Here is a 13,010-nt window from a genome sequence, read left to right as displayed (position 1 = left end):
TGGAGCATAAGCCAAAATATTATGTTTTCGTTCACTTTTACTTCCTCGCGTTGGAAGGGTAGGATCACTCTTAGCCAATTTGTTAACTAATGAAACAAATACTACCTTGCAGACCACGTTGAGTTTGAAAGCATATCTTTGTTTACGTTGTTTTAAGTTCACTTTATCCCTCGTTAAACTAACGCAGCACCATCACAGTAGAAATTTGCTGCATTCTATGTCCGTAATATTACTGGAAGTTACTTTTCCCGCTAAAAATCAAGCCCTATACACGGTGTAAGCTTTCACTCAGCAAGGGTTCCTTTTACCGTGCATTATTATCCCGCTTCTCTACCACGCTTCCTGTTTGTAGGCTATTTTGTTTTCCCTCAACCATTCTTTTGACCCAATTTCTTTGGAGGGTGCGATACAAAGCAAGAACGCAACCAAACAGAGGAAATTTCGTCCGCAATACGCGCGTCTAGAGCAAACTGTGAAACTTTACCACGTCGTTGGACGCTCCTTTGCCTTGTTTTAGAGAAATATTACCCCATCCGAGAGCCTCAGGATTATAAAAGGTGCTCACGGAACGGGGAACAAGGATGCGCAGATTTTCCATTTGCCCACGGTGCTTATCCTTTTCCCTTGAAGTTGCTTTTCGTCAGCCAACGGGTGAACGTAGAAAATCTCTAGCGCCATTACGGAAACTGTCGACGACTCTAACTAGCCTTACCGAATCTTTCAGCGTCAACGACACTAACAAGCATGTTGTTTCCCTGCGATGGCATACTCCACTCAAACTCTGGTGCACTCGAATAGTAAGAATATTGTTCAAGCCGTGTTCCTACTACTCTGTTTGGCCGAAGAAGGGGAAGAAGAACAAGTTGGCGCAAGAAGAACATCCAGCGTCTAGTTGTATCAACCATTGGAATCATCAAGTTTAGGGTCGATGTTACACGGGAATCCTTTCATTCAGGAAGAAAGTACGCTTTCATAGTCTTTAACATGTTGATTATACACTGTTTTTCCAGTTACCCTACACCAGATTCTTTTTACCATCTTACTTATGTGGAGCACATTTCTTCTTTTTGCTTCGGAAAGCGTTATCAGTTATTAAAGTCTTGAATACCAAAATTAAGATTTGAAAAAACGTTACAACGTTTCTGTTGAGGAAAAGCCTACTTTTTTCATAAAAGTATTCCAAAAGGCGTTGTTTTCATATACACATTTTTTCTCTTTGTGTGAAAGTTTTTTAGTTTTAAAAACATTAATACAACCATTCCATAAATTACATGCATCAAGAAAAGTTCTATTGGGAGGAAAAAAATATAGGGGAATTATCCAAAATGCCACGTTCTGAGCATAAGATTTTTATGCCGGCGCAAAGCGAAGATGCTTTTGCACGCGAAACGGTATCATCGATATAACGAGCCACTTGAGCGATATTAATATTGCCTCATAAAATAGATGACTACGTACTTTAGATGTCAATGACACCGATTACCGTAAGTAACAGTTTAGATAAACTGTGTTAGGTTTTAACCTAGTGAACAACAGTTTGGACCAGGTTCCTTAGCGTGTTCACCGGTTTCTACAAAACAATCAATTCTGTAAAGGTTGTGAATATTGTTACATATAAATGTAAAGAATTCTTATGGGTATGTTTAATATTTCGATCTCGGTTTCATAACACTTAGTGTGAGAGAGAATTTAATTCGTAAGATCCTTTTAAAGTAAGCTAATGGGACAGCTTTGTTCGGCGATGAGACTTTAAGGACATGCATGACGACCTTTCCTTCGGGTTGACTATACAATATTTAAAGTCCTCAACCCAGCCTAAGATCCATCGGACACAAATGATCGATTTCTGAGGCTACAAACTCCCGGATGAAGCTGCCAAACTGCCATTGTTCCACCTCTCGAGCGAAAGATAACCGAACAAATTGAAACAAATTTCACAATTTAACTCAATAGGTCCGGACATCCTAACCTATCATCCTCTAATCTTTTACCGCTTCACGCTCCTTTCCCGACCGTTGGACGGACGGAGTCAATTCGAATCAATTATCCTTCGGCTGTGACCGAACCCGTGCGATACCTTTTCCCCAATTACGATTTCGTCATTTCGGACATCATCATTCTCATCCACTCAAGGTGGTTGCGGAAGGTCTTCCGGTGCTGCTGAAGACTTTCGCACCCGCGTCGGGCCCGGATCGGCGAACCACTTGAGTAAACAAATGAATGCCAATAACAATAACCATTCTCTGCCACTTCACATCACAGGCCCACCGCGGGAGAAAATGGGGTAGGGTAAAGAGAAAGGTACGGAAACCGGATCAAAGGCAGACCCTTGGCGGCCTTCGGTGGGAAAACCCATCCCACGGCACGTTGCGGTGATTGAGGGAAGAGGACAAGAACTGCCAAAACGTGACGCGCCCTCCGTGGAGGTCGCGCCCCCCTGAAGAGAATACATGTCCGGCATAATGGTACAAATTAGTGTCGGTTTATGAGTGTGTGTGTGTGTGTGAACATCGGGAAAGGCGGCGGCTTGGCAGGTGGACTTCCGCGTAGGAAGCCAATGAAATCAAACTTGATTGGCGCCCGGAATTCGTGATGAGTCACTTCGGTGTAGCGCCTGGGAGTCGTTCCGATGATCCACTTGCTGGGAAAGCGGACCACGTTTCCTATTTCCCATCGGCAGCCTATTCGGTGTCGGACACAGAATAAACAATAAGGAACCAGTTCCGTGCCTGGACTAGTGAATTCGAATGGAACCCGTTCGGCATACAGCGTGGCCGAATACAGAACCATTCGGTTCATCTTCATCGGGTCCTAATCTTTTTAGCCGTCATTTCAAAACCCACGCAGCATTCATTTCCGACGGTTTGCGATCATTCGTTTCCAATTTTTGCTATCTCTAGCTAATCGCTTCAACTGTTTAGTGTGCTATGAACTATGAACAATCTTTTTTGACCCTCCTTTAGGATGAGTTGATAACATCGACTGATTAAAAGTTATTTATTAAACAACACTTCAGAAGAAAGCTTAGCGTTAAAGCGTGGGGAAAATGAAAAACTGTTCTTTTGAAGTTTAAAACCTACTCGAAGGCATTATCTTGAGTCGGTGAAAGCTTCGCGGTCCTTGAAACTATAAGTTGGTAATTTGATATCTCTCTCTTGCCGTGAGTCAGCTGAAGATGGTTTTAGCTTTTGTATACCAAAGTGAAAGGACTTTCCACTCGACTATTCCAAAGCTGACATCCAGCGAAGTAGAAGATAATTAGTAGCAGCTACAGGTGTGACGTTAAACAAATTTTCAATTGCTTGATGTCGACACAACAGATTAAAGGGTGTTATTTGAAAGAGCATTCAGAATTTGGATAAAGGAGCTAAACTAAATGTATTATAATATATTTTAGACTATAAATTGTTTTTTACATTTTGCTTTTTAATATAATGAATGAAATCTCCTTACCTATTTTCGTATGTCCTACGGATCTTTGTCAGGGCTTTATTGAACGATCAATTGTTAATTCCTCCGGGTTTTACGTGGTTCCGCGTCCATGGTCATTAATTTCCTAAAGTGACTGTGAAAAAACGCTGTAATAAGTTTCTGCACATCCAAGCGCATGGTACAGCATCATATACTTTCTAATACCTCAAATGTTTTTCACACAAACATCGTCCAGCACGAATTCAAGAAAACCAAAACGAAGAAGTTGCCGTAATCTGCCCTTTGCTATTAGCCGGTACACTGCCTGGGAAAACGAAGTAAAGTGAGGTTCCCACACTCAATATCCCTTTCCGGCTTGACGTCCCGGCAATAAGGAACCAGCTCTGCGTGGGTACACATACACACAAACACACACACATCAACGCCCTTTATCCGCCCAGAGCCACTCCTAATGGCGACAACTAATGAGATTTTTCTCATGTCGGATCATTCGGCGTCTTGCTGCGCCCCCCTCGCCCGACCCTTGTATTAGTGGCGATTTCCGCGGAAAATACACGTACCCAACCTTCCAACATGTTTTCCCCCGTCGCGTTTCCTTGCCATGTGTTTCTATGAGTTCTTTTCCCTTTTTTCCGCAGGTGGAAATGCTGTACCAGCGGTACTTCCTCCGCATGAATCAAAGCAATGCGGTGCACATCGTGTGGCTTCTGTTAGGATTAATATTTATCTTAGCGCTAATACATCTAGTGTTTACATTCATCCTGCAACAGTCGCTGGAAAGCTGCTACGAGCCGCCGCTGGATGGAGCGCACGCCGGTCAAGGTAAGCGGTTGGTGGTCAGGTTGCACAGTGGGACTGTTATCAAGGGAGTGAGGAACAAAATATTGAAGACATTTTTGATCAAAACATTGATAAATTTGTGTAATTAGCTAGTTTAGCGATTCTATCCAGACAATTATATTAGCTAGATCAACAGATTATATAAAGAGTTCAATAACAATTCTCCAAAATTGATGGTTGATAAGAACCCCATTTATCCCACCGCTAGTGTGGAAAAGATGGGTTAAAATTAAATAAACTGCATGTTCAAATATTTGGTCAACATCATCCAACATCCCACCATGCGCGTGATGGAACTTCCGGAAAACATTTCCGTAGCCCCACGGAATAGACTCGACATGCTACAAACGAAGCGTTTGGTCGAGCAAGAGGACGTTGAGGCTGCGCTCCCTGCGGAGAGGCAAGTTATAAAAGATACTACCGAGCAGAGCTGGCCTGACACAATGCGAGCAAGTGGCAATGTGGGATCGGATTTGTAACACATGGACGGTTTTCAGATGAGCTTGCTTGTCCTTTTCCGGGACCGTACGGTTTTTCTTCTAACTTCCTTTGCCTTGCAGTTACTGCACACACAGATTACCGGATAAACCCCCCCGCCTGCACTGGCCCACGTATGATTGAAAGCGGAATTTCCCGTTTACGGACATGCGGTTCGTAAACACCTACACCCAGGTACTGCACGGACATTTGCTGACACTGACAAAGTCTTTCGGTACAACTTACTAATATGGGGAGATTAAATTGTTGCATCTGAACTATATTTTGAATGGTATTTACCTTCCATCTTTTTCACGGTACGACTCCGATACTTATGGCCTTTGCCATCCAAACCCGGGGGTTGTTAGAACACTTCTACATAATGTTGAATGTTGATTTCCTTCATGGGAACGGCAACATTATATTATTATGAGAATTAATTTCACTACCCCTAGCTTTTGCTCCTGAGGAATAAACAGCTTCAGTGTCGTGTTTAAATTCTAGATAAAACCACTTTCAACAGGGACATTATTTGCACATTAGGAAGAAGGGCTTTTTCGAGGAACAGTAGGGGCTCAAAAGCCAATGTTACTGTGTGACATTACTTGTAAAATAGACCACAGAGTAGGTTGAAAGTGCGTGCATTAGCCTAAGTCTATCGTTTGATAGGTACTAGGTCAAGGTACTTTGCTGTGTACTCAATTAGGGTACATTGTTGTACAGTATTAATTGCCTCTTCTACAGAAACTACCATTCATTACGGGGTGAAATGCAACATCATAATTTGTACGCTGAACAAAGGAGCAGTTTAACGTTTGTTCTACATAGAAAGTCGGATCGTTTGTAGCTTGCTGAATCGTTGTTTTTATAATTATTGGGAGCCGTAGCATATCTTGGTCCAGACTACTTAGTATTTATTTAATCACAACTCACTACAACAAACCAACTTTCACCATTCCAAAAGTCCGTTCAACAGGTGTTTTTATGGAATTTGCTTAGATAGTGATGCAAGCGGAATGAGAACGTATAGAAACTCCTTTTCGTGATGTTTTGTCAGGACTTCGGGAGAGTTTATTCAGAACTAGCGGATAGCAAAAACATATCCATTCCGCGAACAAACTTGATTACGAATTGAACTTTGTTTTCTAAAGAAGAAAAACATCAATAGATCATGTTTTTCGCTCTAAAGCATAGAAAAAACTTTGATCTTAACATAATAATGAGAAGTTTTGCTGATAAATGACCATAATGCATATGGTGTAGATATAGAAGGTTCATTTCATATTCTCCGAACGAACCGAAAGTTATCATTGTGCTTGTCAAAACTAAAACCAGATCAACATTCTACAGTTTCCGGGAACACAAGAAAATAAGGACAGTCGGCGAACAAACCGACTCAAATCGAAATTGTAATCGTCAATCAACTTGCGAAGGGTATTTGGGAACATCCCCAATTACTGCATCCACTCGGATGGAAAACCGATAGGCTTATGAAACGAAAGTCGGTTTTATCGTTCGCCTGCAGGCTCGTTACGTTTGGCGTTATCAAATTGTGTGGGACTTAAATCATTTCTTTCCCAACAGTCCATCGTGGTGGCCGACAGTTCCAGGAAAACGAAAATCCGTTGTCGTACCTGTGATATCCACCATGCTCGTATATTGCTGTATCAACGCATACGCTGCGAGTCAACGGGCATCGGTCGCCACACACGACCGTCTCTATTCAGAGTCCGATCCATACTGACTACCCTCTATCCGTGTAACCCGAAACCCAGGATGCCACATCCTCCCTTTGGCAAAAATAAAGCGTTACCTATTCCCACAATTCTCTACTCTCTACACACATGTTCAAAGTACCGCTTCGGTGGTCTTATTTTCCTACCGCTACGCCCTTCAGACCTCTGATTCTCTTTGAATGACTCTTCCTATCTTCCCTCGCATTACGGTCAAATTTGGCAACTTGGTCCCGATCCCTCAACTCCTCGTCTTGAGGACGTGCTGAATCAACATTAATATTGGGGAGCAGATTCCTCACTGCTCTACCAAACAATCAATTGTGCTGGAGGAATTTTCGTCACGTGATGCGGCCATGAGTTGTATGCAACCACATAGTCAGCCAAAACATCCTTGCAATTCTGTTTTTTTTTTCAGCCTAGCTACGGTTACCGTTTGATTCGCATACCCTTTTAATACCTCTTCTGGATGCACCGTCAAATCCTGGCCATAGTGTGGAACTTTTGTCTTATTATTTGCCACCCCTGGGTCGTGATGGTATTTACCGTGGCCCCGGAGTCGATTAGGAATGTGAACCTCTCAGAACCAAGCACGCAATGTACCAACCGGGGATCCCCATCGCTATTGGAATCGAACTGCGGAGTCATAGGACACCCGGTGATCATCTATTTGATTTCACCGGCAATCAGCACCAGCTTGATTTTCACCTTACTCACCAATACCAAACCGCTGTTCCGTGCCACCGGCCTAATATTCATGTTTCATCCTGTTTCTTTATTCGTGCATATGGGCTACCGTTTCCCCTTCAAGCAGTCTAAAACAAAAACAAACCAAAACAAAACAAAACTCAACGCTTTTCTGCACTGGTCATGGGCCGAACCCTACTCAGTGACGTTCGCGATCACCGCACCGCTCTGTTGGTCATGGGCCGAACCCGACTCAACTTTCGTACTCTCTCTCTCACTGGTCATGGGCCGAACCCGACTCAGTGGTGTCTCCGATATTACCTCTCTGTTGGTCATGGGCCGAACCCGACTCAACTGTCGCACTCTCTCTCACTGGCCATGGGCCGAACCCGACTCAGTGGTGTCTCCGATTTTGCCTTTCTGTTGGTCATGGGCCGAACCCGACTCATCTATCGCACTCTCTCTCACTGGCCATGGGCCGAACCCGACTCAGTGGTGTCTCCGATTTTGCCTTTCTGTTGGTCATGGGCCGAACCCGACTCAACCGTCGCACTCTCGCTCACTGGCCATGGGCCGAACCCGACTCAGTGGTGTCTGCGAAAATGTTATCCATTTCCATTATGTCATGGGCCGAACCCGACTCAACTTTCTTCCCAAAAACTCACATACGCGTCCTCCTTTCTTCATCACTACCGGTTATCAATTTTCCACTTCGTTATCATGGCAGGATCGCCAATGTGATATCCACCATGCTCGTATATTGCTGTATCAACGCATACGCTGCGAGTCAACGGGCATCGGTCGCCACACACGACCGTCTCTATTCAGAGTCCGATCCATACTGACTACCCTCTATCCGTGTAACCCGAAACCCAGGATGCCACAGTACCACGATTTGTTGTTCGCGAATTATTCTCCGACGGGCCAAAGTTATCGGTGGTTTGAGGAAATTTTGCGCGTTGATCCACCCGAAAGATAAAAGAAACTCATCCGTCTCGATCCAGTTCTTAACCGTTCCATGACTGATGGCCTGGCGATTCTTCTACACTCACAGATCAGCTGAATGTTACCGCATTGACCGCGCTCACTTTTGGCAACGAAAGCACCGCGGGCTACGAGGGACCACTGGGGTGGAATAGTTCTGCCGAGATCGAGCCTCCCGATCCGACCGACAGCACCGACGGAGGCGCAACGAATCATCGTGACCGACGACAACGACAACGCAACGAACAGGACGACCCGGGAGGCACTCGTGGTGGGGAGGACGAAACTTTTCCCCGGGCGGGACGCAGTCACCGGAGTGCCGGGAGTGGCGGAAGGACGTGGCAGGTGGTAGCCGGAAGCCGAATGCGACGGTGGACGCGAGGGCATTCTCACAACAGGTAGGACTGATTTGATTTTATTTGAAAAACTCTTATTTTCATCGATTCTGCCTATTGTATATTTTAGCTTCATTTTTTGTATGGAGTTTTATATGCATACACTAAGAACTCGACAAATATTAAACTGTCACTGCTGAAACTTTTTTTACAATGAGCATGTTGCTGAAGATTTATTTGATTCCTGTATTTTTTTTTATAAAACTATCTCAACTTTATATTTCAAGCTCAGTTTTACCAACTTAAACAAAACAAACATGAAAGATCTCTACAGTGCTTAACAAAGTCGAATACAAAGAAACGATGAAATATCAATTATTTCAAATGTCCATTATTTATGTCCAGAACTGGATTTCTACGTTCTTGGAAGTGTTTCAAATTCAGTTTTGCCGGAAAGGGTCAAAACATAACTTTAGAGCAAGTGTAACAATATAACTATAAAGTAAAGAGTTAAAAATATCTCTTGTTTTCTCCAAACCTTCTTTACCATCGCCGGGGCGTCAAGCTACATTACAATTTAATACACCAAATGTAAAAAAAATTAGCAAAATATTTTCTGCCTTTCCTTCGTTCGCTCCTTTAAGGCGAACGCAGCCAATTTATCGTTGAATCGATTCGCCATTTCTATTACTCTTTTCCATTGAAAAACATAATCCCCCGGCCCTGTTTCAATTACAAGCTCGGATACCAATTGCCCTAAACTGATATAAAAATTGAATTTTCTTCCCCAAGTCGGTGACACGCACATAAAAGCCGATCGAGTGATTCAATGGAAAGCGTCGGTTAATGGAGTTGGTGGAGATAATTTTCTGAGAACTACCTTCGGCCGGAGGGAAACCAAAGAGGGAGCCTTTTTTTCCAATCGACTACCCTTAGTGGATGTAACTTGAACGGAGTTGAACGACGTGTTAAACGACGGGACGAACGCGCGACGGACACGTTTTTTACACCTTCCACTTCAGGGGTGGTTTGAAAATAATCCAATCGAGACCAATTGTTGCTTTCGTGAGCATTTGATGAGATTTCGTTTCAAACGGCGAACCATTTTCTACGATGCGTGAGTATGAGAGTGACGCTCCTTTCAGTTCGTTCCCAACTGTTGTTATGGTAAAACGTGACTGAATGATGTTCGAAGATTCCAGCAGGAACAAGAAATCCATCCTTTCATGGCCACGATTTGACTGATTCCAGGCGGATCTAAATAACTCAGCCAAACCGCTGCTCGGCATACATTTGCTTCGCTTGAATACATGAACCAGATTGAATGATTGTGGATGACAGAGAACAGCACAATGATGGGGCTGATAAAACTTTATGAATGGAGGTTGAATGTTGAATTCTATACCAGCATATGCAAAAACAAGCTTATTACAGAAAACCGATATCAAGCAGCCTCGTAGGAAAAAATTGAAAAAATTGACTTGTGCGTAATTTGGTTTTGCAACACATTTCCGGTTAAATATTTATTTTATGTAAAGAAAATTTACGTACATTAAAACGCAATGATCAATGCAAACAATTCAACGTCCAATGGCTTGTCCGTATCAATTTATTAATGATATGAAATTTAATATATTACTTTCGTGGTTCAGATCAAAATGACCGATGCATGGAGAGCTCGGTCATGAGGATTTCGTGGAAAATTATTCCATGATGCACTGTAAAATACAAAATTCGCGTTGAACTTGCCACAGATCCAATCGAGATAATCAAACATTCAAATATGATTACTAAACCACCAATGTCTTCCCATAATGCAACATGTTGAAATATAATGAAATCGTTCAACATGCACACCTAGAAGGTTATTCTTATTCCAATGGGATCAGTTTTTTTTTTAATAACAGAAAAAGTTCGCCCAACAAATTTTCCAACTACATAAATCATCTTTGTTGAAACCATGAAAAGGCTTTTCGCTCCATATCAGCTGGGAAGATGAACAATATTAGCAAAATGATTAATGAACAGAGTATCAAATTCTGCTCTACGAAACCGAAACACTGAACCGCTTTTTTTAATTTAAACGAGTAGTGAAAGAAAAATGAACCTAAGGATGAGAGTACGAACCCTTGGGATGACATTGATTGGAATTGAAACTCAACTTCTGTTGATCACAAATACCCGTGCCGTTCGATGTCCTTGAAGAGGACGGGTTTTGGGAAAAAAAGGTAAATGTAGGCGAACCTTTGCCTCTCATGGAAGTAAAATATGCTTCCCAAGCGGTTAGGAATGGGACCGCTGGCGAATAAATACTGATTATCTTTCCAGAAGCATAAAGCTCCCTTTCTACACCATCCCAATGCTACCGCTTCACCACAAATCATCCACTGTCTCGGTGGGTTAGTCTTAATTAACGCGATTAGGATACTTTTCGAGGATATTCTAATACACTCACGCCACGACCACACGCACACACACTTAGGTGCCCGAGTCCTGGAATAGATGCCACGGAGACTAAGCGGGCGTGTCGTTAACCGGTTCGCAAGTGTCTTCTCCCTTCTCCGGTGAGCTGACGTCTTCAAGGGTCATGCCATCGAAAATTATGACCAAAATTGGCATAATTAATCATGATAAACGGTGACACACCTACACATCCTCCAGAGGCTTCTCAAGAGAAATGGTCCTTCCCTTTGTGGTCAGCATAAGAAAACGGATGAAGGAAATCTTAAAATTATGTTGCACCACTTTCTAAAAACAGTTAAGTTTGTTCGTAGTTATTATTGACACTTACTGTCGAAGTTATAATGGAGATGCAAAGCTCTCGGAATTGCTTCTATAGCGATGGATTCATAAATTAATGCTATTATTTCATTCTTACTTCGTATTCCAGACATCGGCAAGAAATATTCTCTCTGAGAAAAACGATAAAAACATTAACAGATTGCTGTTGTTTGGTATTGCAACAAATTTTCCAGAGAAGAAAGCATCAAAATCTTTCATTTTCCTTGAGCTTGTCCATTAGTGGAGAAAGCATGTACTGAAAATGAAAACAAAGAACTGGATCTAGTGAACTGGCGATGAGTTCCGGAGTTTTACCTCGCGTAACTTTTTTTTGTTTCGAATCGGTAGCCATTTAAAGCTGCTCCGGAGCCATTAGGGACCGGAGCGTCGAAACCGCTATTTTTAATCTTCTTTTCTTTACTTTCTGGCGCTCCTTCCCAACTGCCTCCCGCAATCGGCCATTAGAAACAACAACGTCGACGCCGAAGACCAAGGCAGCATGGCAGAAAGTGTCGCTGACAGCCCGTCATCCGATAGTGGGCAGCGGACATCGTCGTCGTCGTCGGTGCCGGAAGGCGAAATCGTACAGGACGGAAGCCAGCCGTCCGGTAGCCCCGTGACGACGTCCCAGCAGCCGCCCGCCAACGTCAGCAGCGAGTACTCGGAGGACGGCGAGATTCCGCTCTGCAATCGAGACTACTTCACGCTGCTGAAGGACAACATGACCCAGATCATCGTGCTGGGCGTTTGTGCGACCGTCTACGCGCTGCTGCTGATGTGCCTGTACAAGCAGCGCATCAACGAGATCTACCTGTTCCAGGTGTCGTACGTCATCATGGTGACGCTGCTCGTGCTGGACGTTTGCTTCAGCTTCACCACGTCGGCCAAGTAAGTGCTGCGTGTCCCGCGGGAAGGTGGCTAACTGTCGCTTCTTTTAACGAGGGACATCACTGGAGTGAATGGAAACAATAGTGCTTTGAGGGATAATTAATCGTTTTTTCAGTTCCCAAACAAAAACACACATGAAAAGTATGTCGACAAAGGGAAAGAAGATTTAAAAAAACATAAATTAACACTTTCATTATTTCAAATCAATATTCTGCCGTTATGAAGAATTTCACGAATCAGGATCAAGAAAAATCTATTGTTAGAAGAAGGAATAAATTGGAATTAAAAATGATTAAATTTCAGAATAATTTGAAAACACATATATTTTATGAAACTTCAAAGAAAAATAGTTTTTCACAAACTCAAAAAAGCATGTAGACTGGTGAAAAATCTGTTACATAAACAGATTGTTTACTGTTATTCTATCTCTATGATAAAGCTCAAAACAGCACTACACAATGAATGATCATAACAATCGGATAAGTTTGAACTTCCTTTGCAAGCAGTTCAAAAACTTTTTAATATTTGATACAGAAAGCGTGTAAAAAACATTATTTAGCTTTTGCTGAATGCACATGACTAAATTTAGCTTGAATTTGCTCCACGAACTAAAACGAAAGTTTTCTTGTTTTCGTAGAAAATTCACCTCTTCCGGTGGATGTACGGTAATCGCCATCTATATTATCTACACGATGCTTCCGATTCGACTACGGGAGGCCGTCGTCGGCGGCAGTCTTCTTTCCATCTCGCACATCGTGCTGATGTTCTACATGAACGAATCCGACGACACGGACGTGGTAAGTATCGCGTCAAGCTGAAGGTAGTTCTCCCGGGAAGGGTTGTCTGATCTCTC

General features: G+C 42.9%; 1 protein-coding gene across 1 annotated transcript in view; it reads left to right on the top strand.

Annotated features, from left to right (window-relative positions):
• LOC131284416 (adenylate cyclase type 6) overlaps window positions 1–13,010 on the top strand; it is a 43,232-nt gene that overhangs the window by 24,183 nt on the left and 6,039 nt on the right. Inside the window, exons 5-8 of the mRNA XM_058313270.1 lie at window positions 4,071–4,254; window positions 8,224–8,551; window positions 11,735–12,157; window positions 12,795–12,954. Of these exons, the coding sequence (XP_058169253.1) occupies window positions 4,071–4,254; window positions 8,224–8,551; window positions 11,735–12,157; window positions 12,795–12,954 (1,095 nt within the window). The remainder of the gene's footprint in view (window positions 1–4,070; window positions 4,255–8,223; window positions 8,552–11,734; window positions 12,158–12,794; window positions 12,955–13,010) is intronic.

Source organism: Anopheles ziemanni, chromosome 3, assembly GCF_943734765.1.
Source record: "Anopheles ziemanni chromosome 3, idAnoZiCoDA_A2_x.2, whole genome shotgun sequence".
Classification (NCBI taxonomy): domain Eukaryota; kingdom Metazoa; phylum Arthropoda; class Insecta; order Diptera; family Culicidae; genus Anopheles; species Anopheles ziemanni.
This window is presented reverse-complemented; position numbering and strand designations above follow the sequence as displayed.